At 46.5% G+C, this 25,360-nt stretch overlaps 1 protein-coding gene across 4 annotated transcripts in view; it reads left to right on the top strand.

Annotated features, from left to right (window-relative positions):
* The first annotated feature begins 2,754 nt into the window (after window positions 1-2,754).
* Window positions 2,755-25,360, top strand: part of NCKAP1 (NCK associated protein 1) — a 96,529-nt gene continuing 73,923 nt past the window's right edge. For all 4 annotated transcript variants that reach the window (XM_083154679.1, XM_083154680.1, XM_083154681.1 and 1 more), the window contains exon 1: window positions 2,755-3,075. In XM_083154679.1, the coding sequence (XP_083010805.1) occupies window positions 2,968-3,075 (108 nt within the window). In that variant the 5' untranslated portion in view covers window positions 2,755-2,967. The remainder of the gene's footprint in view (window positions 3,076-25,360) is intronic.

Raw genomic sequence — 25,360 nt, forward strand, 5'->3', positions numbered from 1 at the left:
TAGGTCCTTAGACTCCTGGGGGGGGTTCTGGGTACTCAGAAACCCCCCCTGCGTGCACTACTGGCAGGCAACCACGGACCCCTACCCATGTCACCCCTGAGCACTCTGCACCGACCGCCCACCTCCGTGCAACACCTGAGGATTCCTGGCCAGTACCCGCCACCCACCGTACGGTATCCAGCAGCCGCAATCAGGGCCCTGAATACCATCACAGGGCAGCTCTATTACACAGGCAAGCAGGACTCCGCACTTGTGCCCACTGATAACTTACCTTTTCCACACCCCCATTGTTCCACCTCGGACCCCATACCCAGCAGACTTTTGGGATCCTCCGAACTGGAACAAACTTTTCTTTTCTATTCCCAGTATATTACTGTCATTTGTCTCCCCTATATATGTATGTATGTACACCTGTATTTGTACCACATTGTCTGTAAGTTTTAAACCCCTGTATATTTGTTTGCACTATTCTTAGTAAAGTTTATTTGAACACCCAAACCTGCCTATCAATTACATCACCGCACCAAACCAAACACCAAGGGGCGGAGCGCTACACTCAATCTACCTTAAATTGCATAACCCTAGTCGGACCAGTCATCCGACAAGTGAAGCAGCTAACCCCGACCAAAATTGGGAGCAGTGCGCAGGAACCAAAAAAACCAATACTCATGAAAAAAGATAGACATATGAAAAGGTTGACATGAGGTTTTCATACATTTTGGGTGTCAATGTCGACACCTGTTGACATAGACCCCACGAGTAGTGTAACAAGTACCCTCGCATGGCTTGCTTCGCTTGTCACAATTTAACGTCCTTTATTGTAATCCACATGGATGGTAAAGTATGAAAAAGTTCCAAGAAAATGCTTACAACTTTTCATGTGTTGACATTTGTCCTGTCGACCATTTGGTGTCGACCTCTTGACTGTCTATATCTATTCTAGACACTGTAGATCTACAACTGGAACCACTTATACCCCTTTCAAACCAGAAAATGCAGGGATTTACCGGTAAAATGGTCCCTGGGGGTTGGCCCCTTTCACACCACCCTTGTCCCTGCATTTTCTGGTGTGAGGGGGGCAACGGGGTCCAGACTGCGGAGATACGGGCAATGGCGGCTGGGCACTTGTATTGCTATTTGCCAGGCAGTGGGGCAGGAAGCGCTGGATTTGAAAACATATTGAAAAGACTGGCTGGACGCTGATTGGCTGAGAGCGTCCGGACAGTCTTTTCAAAATGTTTTCAAATACAGCGGCGCTTCCTGCCCAGCTGCCCGGCAAATAGCCTTACAAGCGCCCAGCCGCCGCTTCCTGGAACCCTGCCGCCTGGACTCCACCACCTTCTGCCCAGACCCGGGTAAGTACCTTTCACACCAGCCACTAACCCGGGCTGGTCACCTGGGAACCTTGCGCACCAGCGCTAGTCGCAGGTTGTTCCCTGGGCCAACCCGGACATTTTGGCGGTTAGTCTGGCTCATTCCTTCTGGCAAATTCCTTCTTAGATGGTCAATATTTATTTATTTATTATTTATTTACAGTTTCTTATATATCGCAGCATATTCCGTTGCGCTTTACAATTGGAAACAACAGTGATTAAACAAACTGGGTAGATACAAACCGACATTGAGGTAGGAGGGCCCTGCTCGCAAGCTTACAATCTATAGGGATAATAGGAGGGATACATAAGGATAGAATTCCATAGCATGGTAGTCCCATCAGATATATGGGACTGCCAGAATATGATAAGCTTGCCTGAGGAGGTGAGTTTTCAGGGAACGATTGAAAGATTGGAGGCTAGAGGAGAGTCTTAGTGTGTGTGGTCTGGAAGGGCATTCCATAAGATGGGTGCTGCCTGACAAAAATCCTGCAAGTGTAAGTGGGAGCGAGTAATGAGTGTGCATGAGAGACGCAGATCTTGTGCAGAGCGGAGAGGTCGGGTGGGGATATATTGTGAGATAAACAAAGAGATATAAGTCGGTGTATTCAGAGTGATGGCTTTGTATGTAAGTAGAAGTATTTTATATTGAATGCGGTAATATACAGGCAACCAATGAAGGGACTTGCAGAGCGGATCAGCAGACAACGAACGTCCAGCCAGGAAGATCAGCCTCGCAGCTGCACCCAATAGCGACTGCAGTGGCGAGAGCCCCCTCCTAGGAAGATGGGCAAGGAGGCCATTGCAATAATCAATTGCATGGACAAAACCATGTGCACTGCAGGTGAGGCAGATGTAAAATGTGCAGAGAGAATTAGATTTGGGTGAGTTATTTTGTTTCTGTGCAGGGAAAATACTGACTGCTTTATTGTAACACTGCAATATCTCACTTTGAAGTATAACCCCACCAAATCTAAGTGCACATGGTTTTGTCCATTTGAGAAGAAATTTGCCAGAAGGAGTGAACCAGAATAACCCCATTTGTCTGGTGTGAGAGGGGTTTTAGTCCATAGATCCCATGGTTTTATTGGGATTTCCTGGAGTATGGTGTTACTAACTGTGCCCCTTGGTGTTATGCTGCTACAGGCGCCCCCCACAGAGCCCATTACACAGTGCAGTGGCACTATGTCAGCACCCAGGTACTGTGGCTGCATGATACTGGTGACACATCTGGCACTGACAGCAGCAGCAGCAGCAGCAGCAGCAGCAGCAGCAGCAGCAGGGGCAGTGACGTCACCGCATACAGCGCACTGGGCACTGCGCATGCCCGGGATCCGGGAGCGTTATCCTCGCAGCAGCCCAGGGATTAGGGAGAAGGGGGCGTGGCCTTAGCTGGGGCAGGAAGGGCGGGGCTGGCGGCGGCGGCGGGTGTCATAGCTTTACACTGCGGAGCATGGGATCTGTATGAGGGCGCCCCCCCCTCCTCCCGCCCCCACACAACAACAACAACCCCCCGTCATACCGAGAGCATCCCCGAGCCGCGGCTCCCCCTCCCCCGCCTGTAGCGAGGCCTGAGCCCAGCTCCGGCGGCGGCATGTCGCGCTCCGTGCTGCAGCCCAGTCAGCAGAAGCTGGCCGAGAAGCTGACCATCCTCAATGACCGGGGCATCGGCATGCTCACCCGCCTCTACAACATCAAGAAGGTAACAAGGGGGTGGGGGTGCACCGCGGGGTGGGGGGAGTCCGGTCACCCGCAGGCCTGACAGGGGTTTTACTACTGTGTGTGCCCGGCAGCGGAGGGGGGGATTCCCGGGACAGCTGGCATCACAATCCTGAGCAGGAGGGAGGGGCCCCCGGGGGCAGGGGGGTGGGGGTGTCATAGTGTGGGAACCGAGATTTGGGGGGGCCCATGCAGGGTGCTGATGCAGACCAGGGCGGTGCAGGATCAGGGATCCCAGCTGCAGGGAGTGGGAGGAGGAGGAGGAGGAGGAAATCCTCCATGTTTCTGATTTCTCCCTCACATTCCCATGCTACATGACACACATATGTACATGCCATGTCCTACAGGTTACATGTCTGTGTGTGATGGTGGGATCCTGCCTGACTCACCCCAATGACTAATGTGTGGCTCATGTATTCTCTTATATAGTGCCAGCTCTACAAGACTACCCAGATTTATCCTGGGAATGTTAGTGTGTATAATGTGTGTGTGTGTGTATATATGTATATATATATATCTATTTCCCAATTGGCTCATATCCTGCTCTTTGCAATTCTGATAATCTGTCATGATGTGGGCTGCAGCAGTCAACGCAATGCAATGCTCTCATTATTGTATATCACCTATGGGCAATGTGTGGCACCCACAGATGCTTCGCAACTACACGTCCCAGCATGCCCTGCTGCAGTTTTGCTGTCAGTGCATGCTAAACCGGTGACAGGCGACGCTGGGATGCGTAGTTCCACAGCAGCTAGCATATCGCTTAGCTATAGCATGAAAGCATCTTTGGAAACGTCGGCAGCAATGATTTTATTCAGACTACTTGTTCTGGGGTGCGCTGATCATGCACGTAATCGTAAAAGGCATTTAACAACTTGCTATGAAAGTTCTGTCTGTCCCCCACATGTTGCGGCTCATGCGGAAATCACTGTCTCCTAAAGAATTGCCCACAAAGCAGCTGCCCTGTGTTGTGGCAAAGGGGTGACCTGGATAGGGGGCTTCCTGCAATGCAAACATGACAGCTGGTTATTAATGTTTCCTTTGCTGTGGTCAGTTTGTGTGTAATATACACACACGCAGACACACACACACTGTGCAATTTTATACACAAGGACACAAATATTAATCGGCACACTATTGTCCTGAAAACTCAGCGTGAGACTGAGTTACTATTTAAAGCTAAACATATGTATGTCTTCTGCTGTGTAACATTTGTGCTTTAAAGTGTAGTAATAATAACCTATGCGTGCACATCTGTGTCATTGCTTTGATGTTTGACACACCATATGCACCTTGGGCAATTCTATGTTTCATGCCATTGGTCATACTGTTAACTGCATCCTAAGAAAGGGATATTCGATATTTCTGTCCTATTTTATGCAAACACTTGTCATATTTTGTATCTAGTTTCATTCACTTAAAAATGGTTACTTTGTGCTAATTGTGTTGTATAAAAATAATCACAGGAGTGGTAACACTTCATACTGTATAAAATACCACACATGATTCCTGGAGGATGTGTTTTTCCGAAGTATAAAATACAATTTTTCTATACACCATTGTGTATCGTGTGTGTGTGTGTGTGTGTGTGTGTGTGTGTCTATGTACCTTAAAAAAAGCACTAGTTTCAATGAAAATGGGTTTGAGCAATTTTATTGGTTATTTGCCGTTCAGTAAATGTCAATATATTTTTCAGAAATGTGATTTTAATCAGGGTTGTATCATTTTTGTTTAAATATTTCCGAGACCATATTACCTTGCAGATACAAATATAAAAAGTTTCCCCATCTCTTTCCCGGGGTAGAATTGAATTGCTGTTTGGCATCCGCAGCTCCCGTCTAATGTGACAGGTGCTATGGTATTCAATTGTTTGTGTCGCAGGTAATTTGTGCTTGCACCTCAGCTGAGGTGCAAATAGAAACCTGTATAATGTCAGCCTTTTGGGTGCCCAAACAGCAGCGCACCCAGTCATTTGCACGGGTTTAGCTGTTTTATGCAGATTGGAGGATATCAATAGCGATCTCACTGGGTACACATCTTCTGGTGTGTACCCAGCTTTAGACTGAGTATTCAGTACGGGATTCCGACTGTCCCGACAGTTGGAATCCTGTCTGTTTTCGCCAGATCTGAAACTAAATCGACAGTTGGAGTTCAATGTTCCGATTGACGGAAAGTCCAAGGAAATGGTTGCAGATTGTCGTAAAACGGCAATGAATTTGAAATTTTGTGTCTTCTTCTGACAAAACAGAAGTCTTCAATGGTGTCACTAACTGCAGCATTGAATAGTTGAATGATGAAATTTCCCCTGTCTGGAAATATAGGCACAGATTGAATACCCCCCTAAATTCTTAGTAGGGTAAGTTTGCTGGCACTCTCTAGTAACCTCGCGTCACTGTGATCTGTTTCGGGCAGCTTGCTTGACATCATCAATATTTAATGCTGGGCTCACACTAGAAAAAGATACGATGTTACTAATGATTCCCAGACAAATGATACACACTGAGCGAATTTATAAGTGTATCGTTAGTGGGGACAACTAGGAGTATAGCTGTCAGTGACGATATCCTCAGGTTGGGCTGAGTGAACAGAAGACTTTGATAATGACGGAACCACACATCGTTGACGATATAACAAGTAGACATTCCAAATGGTTTTTATTGGCAGTATCATTTAAAATGTCAGAATGTTGACATTTTGCATTGGGGTGTCGACATTATTACAACATCTCCCTCCTTCTGAATTGATCAGAAACGGCTATAATGGGTCTGCTCTGATGCCCTATGTATGAAGTATACATATTAAAGGATGATTTAGTGCTGTGGTGTAAAAACATGTCGTCGAGATTACCAACAGTTCCTGTTTTCCAGGCAGCCTTTGGATCTATAGAATGTGTCGGTTAGGAATGAATGCCGCACATGTTAGAAACTGTGCCCGATGGTAATGACTGCACCTGCGCAGCAGCTAGGTGGTGTGGATAACATGAACTACTGCCAAGTCTCGCTCACCAGTTTAGCCAGGCCTGCGTTAGGGCTACCACAACTCCAAGCATTGCGTCATTATAAAGGCCAGACCTTAAGGTAAAATTGATGGTTGTAGAGCACCATGGCATATGCCAACACTGTATACATACATTTTAATTGTTAGAAGTACTATAGGTACAGTTATTTTGACTGTCAATTAAGAATAGTGAAAAATATCCCTAAAATATGTGCTCCTGTTAGGATGCGGGCAGGGGTGCGGAGGCCAGCAAGTGTACGGTACGCTCAAAAAGGGGGCATGGCTGGCCAGTGAGTGGGCGTGTCCCCTGCTGACATCACTATTGGGGTTGCTAGGAGGTCCTGTTGATGTCACTATTAGGGGGTGTGTCTGGCCGCTGAAGTCTCTGATCTGGACATTCCTGGCAACTACAGAATGTAAATAGATTCCGTGTGCATGACCTGTATTCCCGCAGCACTGCCCGGGCAGGCTGTTTTAGCAGGGTGCCGGTAAAATAGCAGGGCTATACCTGCCTAGTGTGAGGACTACCTCTATGCCTTTGGCTATAGTATATCCTGCTGTACTTGCAATGTGTTTTTGAGCGATGTAATGCTGCCCATACACTGGTGTGATCGGATTCGATGTAACATCGCCGTGCGATGTCCATCGAACCCGATCGCATCTTGTGGTGCTAAAGTGACCCCTTTGCAGCACCTGATGTCGCATGCCATCTTGAGATGGCACATCGGGTGAGGCAGAGGGCGGCGTTATGTAGCGCAAAAAGCACTAGCGCTAACGGGTGGCAGAAATATTTAAACACTGGGCAGCCCTCTGATTGGCTGAGCTATCTCAGCCAATCAGAGGCTGCCCATTGTTTTAAACACATCTGCCTCCACCGCTGACAGGCCAACCGCTAGCGCTACTTCTTACGCTACATAACGCCGCCCTGTGCCCGCCGTCTGCCACGCTCCCTCCAACCCCCTCTCCCCATCCCTGCGCCGTTGAAAAAGTGTTCCCTCCGCTCCCCACCTGCGGATTGCATTCGAGCATCGCATGTGGTTAAAAACCACATGCGATCGCTCCTGCGATTCGATAAATATTATGTGCAGCACATAAGATCTTGAGACCCGACATTCGACCGGCGCGCCCGCGCATCACGTCGAATGTCCCCTTAAAAATGCATACAATCATTCGATTCATCGGCCAGATGTGGTCGAAATCGAATGATTGCATGCAATATCTCACAAGTGTATGGGCAGCATAAGGCTCCTTCACCCATTCTCTGTCAATGCCTTTTCAACCGCTAATTCCTGAAAAGTACATTTAAAAAAACAAAAACAGATAAATGCGTGGCTTCTTTTCTGACTTGAGTTTCTAAATCTTAACACTGGAAAATTTAATTGGCATGACCTATTTTATCTGTGTGTGTGTGTGTGTGTGTAACATGTCCAACCAGTATAGTGATAAAAGTGCAATTGTCAAACAAGCTAAGATTGTGGTTTGCGTATGTATGTATGAGCCACCTATGTCACTATACAAGTGTAATTAATCACGTTCCTTCCTGAACACCACTGTATTCGTATATTAACCGCTGCAATCCACTCATGTATTACTTTATAATAAGTCAACAAGCATCAACCATACACACAGGATCGTGATACTGTTCCATGTGTATTATTCAAAGAATAGTCAGACAGATTTAAGTCAAAAATGTTACAGGCGTTGTCAGCCTAAGCTGGCACAGATGGCAAAATCAGCAACTAAAGCATTGAAGGATTATACATAGCTGTTGATGTTTGCAGCCGCATACACTGCCACTCACAGCCATGCTGACTCTGTAATGCTCCAATAAAATATCATAAACATACGTAACACCTCCAGTGCAGCTGATGGTACAATGGGAGTATACGGTGTGATGCTGGGTATTAGGGGGGTGTATCTGGCACTTCCTTATCTTCAAACGGTGACTTCACCTGAATCTTGGCATGCTGGGATACTTCTGGGGAGTGTTCGGAATTGGGAACATCAGGGGAGGATTCGAAGGAACCATCTGCCCGCTACCTAAATGGTATTAGTTCACCAGATACTTGCACTGAAAGTGACCATGGCACTCCTGCTTTTCCGCGGCAACTCCCCATAAACTCTCTGTTAACTCCTCCAAACTGTCACTTCCTGTCCGTCACTTTTTTCCTTAAATCCACATTGAGGGAGCTGATTGGCTGGTGCATTTTCACAGATACCACTTCTCCAAGCTTCATACATTTACCCCTGAGTGAGATCGCAGCGACCCCTTCACAGGAGCATTGCACCCCATGCGCAGACAATCGTCATTTTGCGTGATTATTGGCCTTTAAATACAAACAGGAGTCATGGACAAAGGGCCTTATTCAGATCTGAGCTCAGTACAAATTTGGGTACATGTGAGTTATCCGGACGCCCGATTTGAAAATCGGGTCGGATCGGGCACATCGCATCGCATGCGACCATCGGATGCGATGCGATGCGATGCGATGACCCGATTTTTCCATAGGAATCAATGTTAAAATGGACTGAGTCCATTTTAACATGGAATTCAATGGGAAAAAGGGGTCCTTTTCATACCCCTACTATCCAAGTGGGCATGGAGTTGGATATAAACCTGTGGCGAGCGTAGCGAGCCACCGAGCCCGAAGCGTGGCGAGCGTAGCGAGCCCCGCGAGGGGACACGGAATACCGTCCCCTCGCGGGGCTCGCTTCGCTCGCCACGCTTCGGGCTCGGTGGCTCGCTACGCTCGCCACAGGTTTATATCCAACTCCATGCCCACTTGGATAGTAGGGGTATGAAAAGGACCCCTTTTTCCATAGGAATCATTTTAACATTGATTCCTATGGAAAAATCGGGTCATCGCATCCGATATCGCATGCGATGCGATGCGATATCGCATCGCATCTGATTGTATGCCTTAACTTAAGGCATACAATCAAAAAATCGGGCGTCCAGATAACTCACAAGTACCCAAATTTGTTTGGAAAATGGGCAAAACCATGTGCATTGCAGGTGGGGCAGATGTAACATGTACAGAGAGATTTAGATTTGTGTGAGTTATTTTGTTTCTGTGCAGGGTAAATACTGGCTGCATTATTTTTACACTGCAATTTAGATTTCAGTTTCAACAAACTCCAACAAACTCCACCCAAATTTAACTCTCTTTGCACAGGTTACATCTGCCCCACCTGAAGTGCACATGGTTTTGCCCATTTTCCAAACAAATTTGTACTGAGCTCAGATCTGAATAAGGCCCTAAGTCTGACGCAGCACTTAATATATTTTTTTTTATTTGGAGAGAAGATATTTTAGGTAGAGGATTATTATTATTTTATTTATAAGGCGCCACGAGTGTTTCGCAGCGCCGTACAAATGAACAGTACATGGCATTACATTGAATGAATAACAAAAATAGAGTACAACTAAAGAGCGCCACAGTTCAATACACATTACAGCTTAAATATAAGTAGTGAGGACTCAATTAACATACAACTAGAGGCTTGAGGCCAATGATGGAGATGAGTATGCGGACAAAGATGGTCACTGAGTGTTGGAGTATGGAAGAGCTGTGTGACATGTGAAGAGAAGAGGGCTTTGATAAATGGAGGGAAAAACGGATTTTAGCAATTAGTTATACAGGGTTGATTATCCCTTATCCGAAACTGAAATATTCCAAAAACCGCAGGTCCTCCCCGCAGTGATTATCGTACCCACCTGGTCCTCCGGTGTCCACGACAACCATTGGGTTCGTCTTCGGAGACATCAAAGACAAACCCAGTATGCATTGTGCGGGTGCATGACGTCACCCACGCACATGTGAATGTATCCTTGTGACCGGGGATGTATCCAAAAACAGACCTGATGGTTGCCGTGGACACCGGGGGGACCAGGTGAGTATGTAAAAATAAAATAAAATTCCGAAATCAAGAATAATTCCTTATTGAAAATACTCGTGGTCTGGAGCATTTTGGATGTACACTCCCCCCGGGAGTGTACATAGTCAGCAACATAGTGTGTATACTCTGGATGTTTTGTACATGTTGTCATTCCAATCCGATAGCGCCTAATTTAGGGCCTTATTCTGATCTGATTGCAGTACAAATTTGTTCTTAAAATGGGCAAAACCATGTGCACCGCAGGTGGAGCAGATGTAACCTGTGCAAAGAGAATTAAATTTGGGTGGGGTGTGTTGATACTGAAATCTAAATTGCAGTGTAAAAATAATTCAGCCGGTATTTACCCTGCACAGAAACAAAATAACTCACACAAACCTAACTCTCTCTATACATGTTACATCTGCCCCACCTGTAGTGCACATGGTTTTGCCCATTTTAAGAACAAATTTGTACTGAGCTCAGATCAGAATAAGGCCCTTAGTACGGATCGTTGGAGGAAACATAAATTGAGTGATTATCAAATTAGGCAGGCACGCCTGTGTCTTTTCAAACAGACCCAGAAAAGCCATGTTTCTGCCTATACATGGTGGCTTCCTGTTTGCTAAACTGCAACTTCTATGCATTTGCATTTTTGTAGTAAAAAGTTTTGTGTGTGCAATGCGAACGCCACAGATGGGCAGTCATTCGATAATTGCTTGATATTTTTTTTTCTAACAATCCATGTTGAATTAGGACCTAGAACCAGGAAAAGCTATAAAAAACACAAAAGCAGCATTAGCCCTGTTTGTCTTGTTGGAACCTTAAGCAACAGTGCTCTTCCTAGCTGATTCCCTGGAGAGTCCATGTTTACTGCTAATGACTCCCTAACATTTATCCTACAAGTATGGTGTAGAGTAAATAAATCCTTGTGTGCTCAGTTCAGGCAACACCCCCACATACAAGATAAGATTGCATGGCAGGAATGATGAATATTCACTTCTGTATGGCTGTACACATGCTGAGTCGTGCAAGTCACTGCTGGTGCATGCATGTCACAGGTATGTTATGTCCAATATAGAGGAATCTGGTATAAACTAAAATCCCCCATACACTACTAGGACCTTGATGGCTAACCTTGACACTCCAGATGTTGTTGAACTACACATCCCAGCATGCTCTGCATCAGATTTAGCATGGCCAAATTGCAAAACTGAAGCAGAGCATGCTGGGATGTGTAGTTCAACAACATCTGGAGTGTTAAGGTTAGCCATCAAGGCACTAGGATAATATACATGTGATTTGGTCACTTCTTATGCGATCAATAGCTTAAAAAAAATATCCAAACCGCATGGGTTTGACAGCAGGTCCGATGCGATATGCGGTCCATGCACATCAGACCTGCGAGTCGCACGGCCAGCAGCAGAGATTTGTCTGACAGCCAAGCCGGACAGTCCCACAGTCCCTATCTGCTCCTACCTCCAATCTCTGTCTTCACAGCTCCCTCTCTCCATATCCAGCAAGTTAGAAGCAGTTCAGTGTCCGTGCAAAAATTGCTTTCACTTTCTGTAGTAAGTAATTTGGTCTGCAGAGTGGTCAGTGGCAGTACTTTTCCTCACAGAGGTGAGGAGTAGTTAGAGAGATGTAGAGATAGATACCTGTTACATTCCTTCACCTTTCCTGTCCTTATTGACACACTGGCGTAGTATAATTGCTGCAGCCCCTGTTTTTTTTAGGGTGTGGATCATCTAACAGACCACACTTAGGTCGACCACCTTGGGTTGACAGGGTTGTAGGTCGACATGGGTTTAGGTCGACAGTCGTTAGGTCGACATGGGTTTTTCACTTTTTTTTACCCAGATGTCGCGATGCTTCAGACACAGTGCCTCGCTGCGCTCAGCACACTATTTTATTCTTCCACCACGCCCTAGTGGATGGTAGGGCATGAAATACCTCCTGTCGGCAAAAAACTGTGAAAAACGCATGTTGACCTAACCCATGTCGACCTAAACCCATGTCAGCATTGCCCCCTGTCGACCTTCCCCCCTGTCGACCTAATGACTGTCGACCTAAGTGTGGTCTGCTAAATGACAGTTTCCCTTCTTTTATCGGTGTAATTGAGGTGTACCATTCACAATAAATTATTGCATTGTCAGTAGACATGAAATGTGGGCCGTGGTACCATTTACATTGTAACCAGATCTGGAAAGGTCTCAAAATGTGATAGTGGAGTGGGATAAATGAAACATATATGTAGCGTAACCTCGTCCAGTGCTGGGGAGAATTAAGCACAGCAAACCTTTGTGAATAGTCCCCCCCCTTCCTTTTTTTTAATAGCTTGTTTGCAAAAGTTGTGGTGGTTTGTTGTTGTTGTTGTTGTTGTTGTTGTTGTTTGTGTTTTTATTTTTTTAAATTGCATCTAAAGTAAAACTCATTCTAGATGGCTTTGTGCATGTGCGTTCTGTGACACAGTCCTACAGTAGCTATATATAATGTATATAATGACTTGCTATACTACGACTATCCCATGCCGAGCTGACAGGTTGATTGCGATGACTGAGTAAAATGAACGGCTGTTCTCTATAACAGAAGTTTATGTACTGTACCCCTTTACCACCAAACGTATAACCAAGGTCGTGTTACTTGGGAATCTGACCCTGGTTGTTACCATGGTTGAACCCGGGAAGGATCTGGGTGCTGGGTGCCTGTTCTTCTATGACCAGTGTCACGCTACAACCATGGTGAGAGCAGGCTCACTGGCAAGTGAAGATTGTCACCTCCAAGCACTGGCAACACTAACCCAAGTCCAATTGCGATGTGAAAGGGGTGTCAAGCTGCTATAAACAGTGTTCAATTAACAAGGTTGAACCTGTGTAGTAATAATAATAATTTCTATGCATGCTGAACAATCTGCTGTTTTAAGCTAGGTACACACTGGGTGACATATCACCAACAATATAGACGATATCGATTTATATATTGTCCATTGTGTACAGTCAATATAATTAACAATGCATGTCAGCCATGGGTGGTTAATGACCCCCCCCCCTCCCCCCCTCCTCCCTGTTGTCTGTACATGCAGCTCAATCTGGCCACATGTCATTGACTGCCTGTATGGAGTGGGGGGGGGGGGTAGGGATGGCCACTGTTGCTATTGCCATCAATGGCAATTCTGTAACTGGCCATTGATAGTGCTAAACTATGCAATGGCTGCCCATCAATATTTTTACATATCGATGGTCATCTATTGTGTTTGATTGGGCTGTGGGCCAATCAAAACGCTGGGTTTCGCGTGTGTCGGGGGGCAGAGTTATGCTCTGTGTCCCGGCACTTTGATAAAAAAAAATAAAAGGCAAAACATCGTTTTGCTGTTCCATCGATGGAGTGAAACCATCTGGTTCTCCCTCATCGATGGCAAAAGTATTCGAAATCTTACATGAACCATCAATGATTTTGAATGGTTGATGGCCATCCCTAGGGGTGTGTGTCATCACACTGACTGCTATCGTGCACGATATCGGTCAGTGTGTATAGTCAATATAGTTCTCCTGCAGTGGGAATAGTCAGCTATGGAGAACCTTGGCACTCCAGCTGTTGTTGAACTACACATCCCAGCATGCCCTGCAACAGTTTTAGCATGGCCAAATAGCAAATTTGTAGTAGGGCATGCTGGGATGTGTAGTACAACAACCGCTGGAGTGGCAATGGTCTAGTGTGTACCCAGCATAATTCACCTGGCGGCACCCACAGTCCTTTTCCTATCACACAGTGGGATTTATCAAGGAATATTGGGCATATAGGTCATTCTAATGTGTTCAGGCAGACATGCTAGAAATGTGGACCATTTGTGGTATTTGGGTTGACACTCATGACGTCATGTCAACCTTGTTGACACTCATGTCAACAAGGTTGACATGACGTTTTTGGAATATTTTTTTTATCATACTTTAGCCTCCATGTGGACTCTGATTGGAAACATTAAGCACGGCACGCACGCACATCCTTGTGAGGGGAGGTGAGACACTAATTGGGTGTCCACGTGAGAATGGACCCCCAATTATTAGTGTTCCTGTGTCGACATAGGCACCAAAATGGGGTAAAATTCATGGTGTCATTTTGCCTGTGTCGACCTAGTCATTGTCTGAAAATAATTCATTGTATAAGGGGTTGCTTAATAATCTAATCTAACCCACTGCAGCCAATCACCGGTTCTTGTGTATCAGGTGAACGCACTAGAGGGCCTACAGTGTGCGTCTGAATGTGATATAAAACACTGACCACTAGAACATGACGGTGTGCCCATCTGAGGTCTGGAGACCAGATACTTGTTCTAGTTAGACCGCTGTTACTATTAGCAGCACATACACACTGTGTGATTATTAGTCACCATGAAGCGCACGGCTTATCAGATGACCGTTTTATTGCCGTAATAGAACAATGAGCAAGCAGTGCCAAGTTCCTCAACTGGAACCACTAATCCGCACTTTGTGGTATTGTGGTCGGGCATCCTGTGTGATCTGGGGTTGTAGGTCCTCCGGGTGGGAGGCAGAGTGCGACAAATCATTCTTCAGCTACAAAAGTAACCTATAACGCTTTCTGTGTGACCTTACAGATTACTGTGGCTGGTTTTGGTGACTTAAGAACTATTTTGGTTTTAAAGTTGTCTATCTGAACTGAGTATTGTCTGCTTGTCCTTAGGCCAGTGATGGGTAACCTTGACACTCCAGCTGTTGTTGAATTGCACATCCCAGCATACCATGCATCAGTTTTAGCATGACCAAAAAAGCAAAACTGTAGCAGGGCATGCTGGGATGTGTAGTTCAACCACAGCTGGAGTGTCAAGGTTAGCCATCACTACCTTAGATATAATGCACGTTGGCTGTAGGTATGCTATTGTATGGTGTGTCCTGTATTCTGCCACAGGATATGAAAACGGACCTTACTTTTCAGCAGCGGTTCCCATCCTTTTTTCTCTCCCATACTCCTTGATTAGGCTATGAGTACCCACTCCTCTCAATTTGAAATAATCCACAGTACTTACGAGTGGAGTGGAAGTGAGCGGTATCCATGACCTTAAGGGTGTCTTTATATTACAGAGGAGTAGTGTGCGGTTAGGAACGGGACCCTCTGCGTCAAGTTGCTTGATGTGTACGGTCTTCGGGGTTCCTGCGAACACCTGTAGGATTAATGCCGCGGTTTCCTTGTCGGCACGGAGCAGATGATCACTGATGTATGATGGAAGCACGGGTTGCTCCCAGTGGATTGTTGGTTGGGCATGAGGGGATTCTGGTAAAGAACCAGAAGTGACGAGATGTTTGTCTCCATGGCAATGGGAGACTACTTCTTCTTCCGCCATTACATATATTATTTTCAAGTACCACCAACCGGTCTGCTGCGTACCCCAGGTTGGAAACTGGCGCCCTACAGTATACAGAGTTACAGATCGTCAGTGTCAGGGAGGCTGCTCAGTAAGATGTGCTGATCATTTTAATGCATATTGATCTGCTCATACAATTGGCTGCAAGTGCTACTAAGCAAAATGCACATAGCAGTAGATAAACGGACATCCTGGGATGTTCTAGCTGCTTTATTGTACATTATCGTCACATATAAGCAAGTTCTCTATGGTGATGGCTTAGCTGCTGTTGTTTTGTTTGTTTATGTATTTTGTCTGATATTGTTTCCCTTTGTCTAAATAAATGATTTCTGTTCCCTTGGGGTCTTTGTAACCCATCAGACTTACCAATTTCATGAAGTCGACCTACAGAGGCTCATTTTAAACCCGTTTGTGTCTTAACCACATTGAAAATAGGTTATAGCTTCCTTCAAACCCATGTTCTAGAACAGTGGTTCCCAACCTTTTTTGTCTCCCATACCCCTTGATTAGGCTTTTCATTTATGAGTACCCCCTCGTAAAAAATTGTATGGGCGTGGCCTAAAAGGGGTGTGGCCTCATTTGAAGGGTGTGGCTTAACAGGTGCAAGTCATACTGGCAATGACGATAAAAAAAAATAAGTGCAACCACTTGACCACAATATAAGCTCAGCCCATTCTGCGGACAGCATATAAAATAACAGAACACTGTCAAATCTCTATTATTAAAGTAACAGACATTCCAACGGATCACGTTCCAATAGTGCCAGATACACATATGCTCCAATGGTGCCAGGTATGCCCCCACAGTGCCAAAAACGGGAATGCCACCACGGTGCCAGGTATGACCCCATGGTACTGGGTATGCGCCCACAGTGCTAACAATGCCCCTACAGTGCCAGCAACAAGTATGCCCCCATAGGGCCAGCAACAAGTATGCCCCACAGTGCCAGCAATGCCCCACAGTGCCAGCAACAAGTATGCCCCACAGTGCCAGCAATGCCCCAGTGCCAGTAACAAGTATGCCCCACAGTGCCAACAATGCCCCACAAATGCCGGACCTGGTAATCTCTCCTGAACTCCTACTAAATGTCCCTGTTCTCCGGTGTCATGCAAGAGTTCCCCCCCTGAGTGGGGTATACACTCTCTGGGCACTACAGGAGCACTGGACTGGAGTTTGGTACTGGTGACTTAACCCTCAGAGGAGAGGGGTTGGTGATCCCTCTGTGGTATGGGGAGGGCATGTGTAGGTGCATCTGCTGTCTGCCTGGGGTGGCGGGAAGCGCAAATACCTGTAGCCGGGAGCAAGTTGCAGGCTCCTGCCCGTCGCTACTCCGTCCTTTGATGTCCGCATGGCTGGCTGTTAGGTGCCGGCCTCCTGCGCTCCAAGCTCCGTCTCCTTTTCTGCCGGGAGGCGCACTAGTGCGGGCGCCGCAGCGTTGCCGCACTCAGTCGCCCCTCCGGGCTGCTGGATACACTCTCTAATCGGGGCGGCACTGGAGTGGCACCTCACTCCCTGCCCCTCCGCCGTCTCTCCCCCGGCTCCGGCACTCTTTCCACGGCTGCACGCGCTGGCTCTCCGACTTTCGGTTCCCTCCTTTCCTCACGCGTCAGCCCACAGGCTTCTCCGTCCTCCTCTCTGTCTCCCAATCAGACCCGCTCACCACCGCTTCCGGGACCTCTCACCCCCCGCTGACACCTGCCCTCTGCTCCTATTGGTCCCCCTTTGGCTGTCACTCAGCCCGGGGGCTCCTTTTCGCGCCCTCTGCTGCGTCCAATTTTTAACCCCTTGGGCACCGAGGTTGGGGTGCCACACACTCTCCTCCCCTCCAGCAACCTGTCTGACTGCCGCGGTCGCCATTACAGGGCGGGCCGCCGCGTACCCCCAGGGGTACGCGTACCACAGGTTGGGAACCACTGTTCTAGAATTTTAAATATTGCCCTAAAATTTGAGAACACGTCTCCTGTTAAATCCTGTGTCCAATACTTTGTGCTATATTATGAAAAGTGCAATACTAAAATGTCATTTTAAATTCATACATACTATTTAATTATTTTTTCATATTAAAAAACCTTAATCCACTACTGTTCAATTGTATTTCTTTTTGGTACTAGTGTAGTTTCATGGCGCCGTGCATCTGAGTCCCCTTGCGGAGCTCGCTTCGCTCGCCCACGCTGCGGGCTCGGTGGCTCGCTACGCTTGCCACGCTATCTAAAATCAACTACATGCCAACATGGATAGTGGAGGTATGAACTATCCATGTTGGCATGGAGTTGTTACTTTATTTTACATAGTTTGTGACGAGCGTACAACCCCGAAGTAGCACCATGCTGGCGCCGTGAAACTACACAAGTACATTTTTTTTATAGCAATATCCTGATATTTTGCCTTCATTCTCTTATGGGGCCTACACACGAGGTGATTTCAGGGCATTTTCTTAGCGATCTAACTAGATGCCCATACATCGCTCCAGGTGTAGGGGCCATAGCGATAGCAATGTGCGAATAAGATAATTTATCACCGGTCAGGGCCAGTGTTCTCACCGGAGAACACTGACAGATCTTGCCAAGTGTTCTCAGCAACATCGCCTGGTGTGTAGGCCACTTTAAGCTGCATACACACGGACTGATTTAAAAAAAAAAAATTCCCCCTGCCCAACGATTTTTTTTTTTTTTTTTTTTTTTTTTTTTTGCCGCTGTGAACGGCTTTCCATAGCAGGACGCTTTGAAAAGCTGTTCAGTCTGCTGGTAAATCCAGCAGATGAACGGCGGCTGCCGGCATTGATACTTATTGCCTGTCCATACACACTGGGCGGCTTTTGAGCTGAAAGCAGCTCAAAAAACAAAACTGAGCTGCTTTCAGCTCTGTCACCCAGTGTGTATGGGCCTTTAAACAACTCCTATTTACATTTACTCCCTCCAACTCCTATTTACATGCACTGATAAAGCGTTCAATCTAGGAATGTTTTGCATGATTATGATTGAAGGTCTCTGCTCTTTAATAGGTACTTAAACTGCTGGTACTGTCACTGTTCATCTGAAATGCTGGAGGAAAATATTGTGTATACATACTGTACATCTACTGGTCTGGAACATTATGTTCTGTCATATCAGCACTTATACTCACTGCTTGGTCTTTTACAGTATCACTTGGTGATTGTCACAATTACACTTGTCTCCAAAGCTGGAGCCATAGTGGGAGAGCTAATGGCATAGGCCTGGGTGCAATGTTGTTGTCTCCTGAAAAATGTCTGACCTGTAGTAAAGACACAAATGTACTTGAAACGTCTCTTCTGGCGAAACAAGATATTAATTTCTTTCTCTATCCTATAGGCCAGGGCTGTCCAAACTTTTTGCGGCGAGGGCCAGATTTGGTGAAGTGTAAATGTGGGGGCCGAACATTCAGCCTGACATTCTTTGAATCATTAATCACCCCACTCTGCTCCCATTCACTCTATGTCCCCCTGCCTGTCCCTTCACTGTATTTCCCCCAGCGTGCCCCCATTCACTGTATGTCCCCCAGCTTGCCCTTCTTGACTGTATGTCCCTCATTCACTGTATGTTCCCCACTCTGCACATATTCACTCTGTTCCCCAGCCTGCCCCCCTTCTCTTAATGTCCATCAGTGCCGCCATTCATTGTATGTCCCCCAGCCTGACCCTCCTTCACTGTATGTCCCCCACTTTGACCCCTCCCTTCTCTGTAGGTTTCCCAGCCCCTTGTGTGAGCCAGAGAAAGGAGAGGTAAAGTAGGCACTGCAAGGACAGGAGATGCTTGGGCTCCCGCTGCTGCCCTCCTCCGCCCTGCATGTTATGGGAGCAAGCTTCCCCCTTGCGGCACCCCCTCCCCACACACTGCTGTCACTGTGATTGTGGAGTAGGGTGATATATACGATTGCAGCAGCAGGGGTAGGACACCAAACACATCTGACTGTGGCGGCCGGAACCTCCTCACTGCAGCAGCCAGCAAGGTAAAGGCGCGCTCGCCGGGAACCCACCTTTAGTGTCCTGTGCTGCTCTTCCCACATCTGATGCTCTTCCAGCTGGAGGCTGCTGGCTGCTTGAAATGACAGCACGGGCCGCAATTGGCCCCCGGGCCTGACTTTGGACATGCCTGCTATAGACTATATGTCTATCTTTATGTTACCCGTCTGTATACACTATGTGTGAGACATTGGAAACATTAGGGACGCAGAGCCCTAATATTTTAAACATAGGTAAAAATGAAAGTAATGTTAAATTCTGGTAATAAATCTATTTAGATTGTTGTTTATAAATGCATCTGAAATCAGTGTTAACATTTTAATACGGTCCACAGTCAGAAGGTCGACATGCTTTAGGTTGACACATTAAAAAGATCAACAGGGTAATTGAGTGGACATTAGGAAGGTGGTCATGTGCCCGACAGGTGGTATTTAATGCCCTAGCATCCACTATGGCATGGAGGGAGAATATAATAGTGAGCCCGAAGCATGGCGAGCACAGTATTTGTACTTTTTTTGGTGTCCATGTTGACTGTGTCGACATTAGAGATGAAAACCCCAAGTCGACATTTTGGCTGTTGACCTTGCCAATGTCGTCCTAATGCTTGTGTCAACCTAATGGCCATGCCGACCATAAGCCATGTTGACATTTTTAATGTGTCAACCTTAGTTTGATCTACCTAAAGATCCACACCCTTTAATGATGTGCAGAAAGTGGACGGAACATCAACAGATTGTGCTGCTGCTTAAAGAGTTTCTACATCTGCGGTGAAATCCTAAAATTCTCATAACTCCCCCCCAACTCCTATGTAAGTGTCACAGGCTTGATGGTAAGCGCTCCGGCGAATGGCATGTGATACCGTTGACAAGTTGCAGAGCTGATACTCGGACCGGGGGTTTTGCTTTCGGTATGAATACAGTGACACTATCCCCGTGTTCTGCTAGATACAATGAAAGCGCTGCATTGCAGTTATAGGGTTTACTGCAAACAACTGCCGAACAAAACAAACCACTGTGGTCACTCGCATTTTAGGAATTCATTTCAGACGTAACTGTGGAACCGCGCTGCTAGGGCTGGAGCAGGCACTCGCTTGTTCCATCAATTATAAAACTGTATTTGATTTGTGCATCAGCTCACAGCGTGCGTTTCAATCTGATCAGTTAATCAGAATTTTCCAACATCAAACAGATTTGTATTACAATTGGCACTTTGGGCGGACGTTTTTTATTTTTTATTTTTTATTATCGATAAAAAAAGAAACCTTGGTTTGAAGCTTTTTGGTTGTGTGTTGTTTTAAAGGTATACTGGAGTAAATGGTCACTAGGTCGACTTACATTGGGTTGACCACTGACGGTCGAAAGGCCTTAGGTTGACATGGCTATAGGTCGACAGGGTTATAAGGTCAACATACATTCGGTTGACAGTCAAAAGGTCGACACGGTTTTGTCCCCCCCCACACACACACTTTTTTTGAGCCGATGTGCCGATTTCATGCCCTATCATCCACTATGGCGTGGAGGGAGGATATAAGAGTGTGCCGAGCCCAAAGCATGGCGAGCCATGCGAGGGGATGCGGTGCACATTTTCAGTGTCCATGTCAACATTTGGGATAAAAAAAATATGTGAAAAACCAGTGTCGACCTTATGCCCTGTCGGCCTAAAGCCATGTCGACCTTTTGAAGGTGTTGTGTCGACCTTCAGTGGTGAACCCAATGTAGGTCTACCTTTGTTGGGTCGACTAAACATATCATTTTATTTGATTTTTGTTTTGTACAGAACTTTTCTCTTAACTGCAGATTTATTTTTATTTCCTGCGGCGACAAAGTATTTATTTATTTTTCTAATTTTTTTTATTTATTTTTTACATTTATTTTCAGTGCTGTTATTGCATTGGCAATATATTGCACATGGTCCTCACATTTCAGCAATGTTCCTCTTCTGTTATTTATTTGTTATGTTTATACAGAAGCGCAGAACTCTGCTTTCCACTGCCAGCGTCCGCACGTGATGATCCTTAATGGCGTTTCCGTGTTCTGGTCCTCTCAGCATTATTACTAGGTTTTAACACAAAGCTGTTTAGCCAAAGAGTTCATGTATTTTCCCCAGTTTGTGAATCGGTGCCTCCGTGTCATTGGTGGAGTTTTGCACCACTCCCATCAATGCCAGCCAAGCGCACCCTGGCTCAGTTGGCAAAAAAAAAACACTGTTATTGTTGACAGGCCTAATGTCGACACAAGCATTAGGTCGACAATGGGAAGGTCGACAGTCACAAGGTCAAAAGGAGGTTTTCACTTAAAAAACCACGCGGTACCCTACCATTCTCTAGGGCGTGAAGGTAGAATGGAATAGTGTCCTAAGCGTGGCGCACTGATACGTTTTGCACGTCAACATTCCCCCTCCCCTTAAGGGCCATTGCAGTGACAATCGAGGAGGGGAGCCCCTTCATGATTTTGCTATGGGGCCCACAAGGTCGTAGTTACACCCCTGAGCACAGGAATAGCATTTTAGGTGTGTTCTTCAATGACTGACCAGACCTAGTTTCCCCTGGACTGCTTCCACATGTCCTCCGCTGCTGTCACGCTGCTTGTACATATTGCCAGGAACGCTGAGATCACTTCTAGTCAATGAAGATTTTAGGAGCATATCTGAAGTGACAAATCATGCTCAAATGTATGATCGCATGTCCCTCAATGATTGTGCAAAACTAAAGGGACATGCACACGTAGAGATGTGTGCTAAGCTAAATAGGGCAGGCGATTTCTGGTGTCCAGATCTCCCATGAAGACCCCATACACACGCAGAGATTTGTGCAAAGCAATTTTACGTAAGCAAAACGAGGCCGGTAGTGGTTTTCGTTCATTTATCGCTCATTCTGTACACACCGAGAGATTTGCAGTCACTTGCTAAGCAATCTGACTAGATTTTGACTGCATGCACTGACTTCGTTAGCAGGCAATAGCGACGTGCGGGATGGCGCATCGTAATTGCTTGGGGTATACACACAGAGATCTGTTCTTATTTTCTAAGCAATCTAGTCAGATTGCTTAGAAAAGAGCATAAAATCACTCCGTGTGTATGCCCCTTAAGAAACATGTTGAAGAACACAGAAAAGTAACACAAACCATAAAGAATTAAGTTACTGTGAAGGGACGTACTTATCCTTATAAGTGATCTTATAGCATTATTGGCTCACAGCACTGAGGTCAAGGGTTCTATTCCCACCATGGCCCTAACTGTGCGGAGTTTGTATATTCTCCCCGTGCTTGCGTGGGTTTCCTCCCAGTGCTCTGGTTTCCTCCCACAATCCAAAAACATACTGGTAGGTTAACTGGCTCCTAACAAAATTAACCCTAGAATGTCTGTGTGTATACATGGTAGGGAATATAGATTGCAAGCTCCACTGGGGCAGGGACTGATGTGAATGTTCAACTATTCTCTGTAAAGCGCTGCAGAATATGTGTGCGCTATATAAATAACTGCTCATAAATAAATAGTCTACGCCAGGCTTTCCTAGTCCTCCGACATGGATGAGGACAGTCCTGCATTATGGTGGCATTGTGTATGTGCCTGTAATGAGTAGTCTGGAAGAGAGGGACTGGAATAGCTGAGTGTGGGGCTTTTTGACATGTTGCCTCGTCCTTCCTTTGTGCTCACAGTGGAAACTACCTTTTTTTTTTTTTTTTAAGTTTATTGGAATTTTTTTTTTTTTTTTACCCTAATTCAAAATAAGCAGCAACTGGATAACTTATACCCCTTTTAAACCGCCGAAAAATCCTGGTCAGCGGCGGGTCAGACCCAGATCATCGGCGGTGTAAATGGGACCCCCTGACCTGGGTAGAACACGGCCAGGACCTGGGTAAAGGGCGGTGTAAATGGGTACGCCGGCTCCCATTTACACCAATGGGGTACGTGCAACCTGCGGACCGCAGCGTCCGCAGGTTGGACGGGTGGGGCACAGACAGCCTGCGCTGCTGTCTGCTATACTCTGCAGACAGCAGCAGTGGCAGCGGAGGAGGTGAATGGATGCCTGTGTGCGGCATCCATTCACCTCTCGGACGACGGCTTGGGGGGGTGCACGGGGGCTGGGGCAGCCCAGCAGATTACCTTAGTGCTGGGTTTGGTCCGGGACCCGGCGGCGGTGATCGACGCTTGGAGATGGTGTCATCTCCAAGCGGTGGCGGCTCAGGAACCGCCTGCACCAGGAGGGGGGCACCGATGTAAAAGGGACAAAATGTTGGGTCGCACCCGGCTTCATCCTGGGTCCAAACATCCGGGTCCGTCCCGGCATTTTGGTGTAAAAGGGGCTGTGATATTTGGATCCTAGCGTGCAGGATAACGGTGCACGAACGCACCCCCCCTTACACATTTGCTCCCATGCGCCTGCACAGACAAAAAATCATGCAATTGCTGCTCGCTGTCGGAATTCGGACCTGAAAAATCAGGTGTGAATCAGCCCCTGAATGCGCGACCCTAAATCAGAATCTTTGCCCTATTCTTGGTAAGCTTTTATATAGCATGGATCACATAGCCCAACGCTGTGCAGGCCGTATGTTCTCATTCACACCCATCCCTGGAGCTTGCCAAGTCCCCCAACGCCCACACAACTCTGTTGCACAGGAACGTAACTGCCAGCATTGAGAGGAAGCGGTGCTGACCACTGTGCTGTTGTGTTGAATGAAGTAAGATTTGTGCCTGAATGTTTTTTTCCTTCCGCTGGTGAATTTCTCTCTCTCTCTCTCTCCCCTGCATTTGTCGCATAGGGCTGAGTACCAGCTTGCTGTTCCCTCTATACCAATTAAAAATCGCTGTGAACCCTCTGTGCAGTGTGTAGGAGGGAAATGTAGCAAGTCTGACATTCATCAAGACTAGTTTCCTTGGCATCATGTGCATGTTGGCAGGCGGCTGAATATTCCGGCTCGTTCTCCTGATTACTTCAGTGTTCTGCAACTGGGGCACTTAGGGGAAAACAAAATAGCGGCTTTCCGGAGGCTCCATTATTCCTCAATCTCGCACAAAGACCAGCAAATGGAACGTGTCACCCTGGGCTGGCAGAATCCCTAAATAAGTGCCAGTTTGTGAACAGAAGATGTGTGTGTGTGTGTGTGTGTGTGTGTGTATGTATGTTTGCATACATGTATGCTTTGCTTTGTTTTTGCCTTTAGTATAAGCGTTTGCTATGCTTGGTGCTAATATTGTCGTCCCCCCCCCCCCCCCCCCCCACATACCTTGCTATCTCCTTGTGCCAATAGGACAGTCTCCATTGTGTTTCGCTATTCACAGTGGAATTTGGACCGGTGGTGCTTGGGTAATCCATTAGGAGTAGCCAGGGACAGGGTTTGATATAAATATGTCCCTCCCTATAGGTTGTAGGCTCCAGCAGCGTCAGAACAGGGGGATCGGTCATTAGACCCTATTAAGGTCCACATGTATTGGGTCGACGGTCGACATGGCTTAGTTTGACAATTGAGATAGATCGACAGGCTTGGAAGGTCAACACAAGCATTAGGACGACAATGGGAACATCGACAGTCCAAAAGATTTTTTTTTTTCACTTTTTTTTTTTTTTTGAGTCAACGTGTGCCGACAGGCGGTATTTCATTCCCCCCCATCCACTACAGCGTGATGGGAGAATAAAAGTGTTCCGGTACACTGTCGACATTCGGGACAATTTTTAAAAAAAAACTCATGTCGACCTTTTTACTGACTGTCGGCCTTCCCACTGTCGACCTTCTGTCCCTGTCTACCTTACCCATTTCGACCAATTTCAGGTGTCGACCCAATGCATATCAACCTAAATTGGATCGATCCAATGACCCACACCCCGAATAGGAATACAGTGCGTCCTCCAGTGATCATTATATGTGGTAAAAATTTGTAATCGGCTTAGGGCCAGATTCTTTAAGCTTCAAAATTGATAAAATAGAGAGTGATAAACACCCAGCCAATCAGCTCCTACCCGCCATGTTACAGGCTGTGTTTAAGAAATGTCAGGTAGGAGCTGATTGGCTGGCTGTTTATTACTCTCTAATCCGCTCTAAT

This window comes from Crinia signifera, chromosome 7 (genome assembly GCF_055691185.1).
Source record: "Crinia signifera chromosome 7, ASM5569118v1, whole genome shotgun sequence".
Taxonomy (NCBI): Eukaryota; Metazoa; Chordata; class Amphibia; order Anura; family Myobatrachidae; genus Crinia; species Crinia signifera.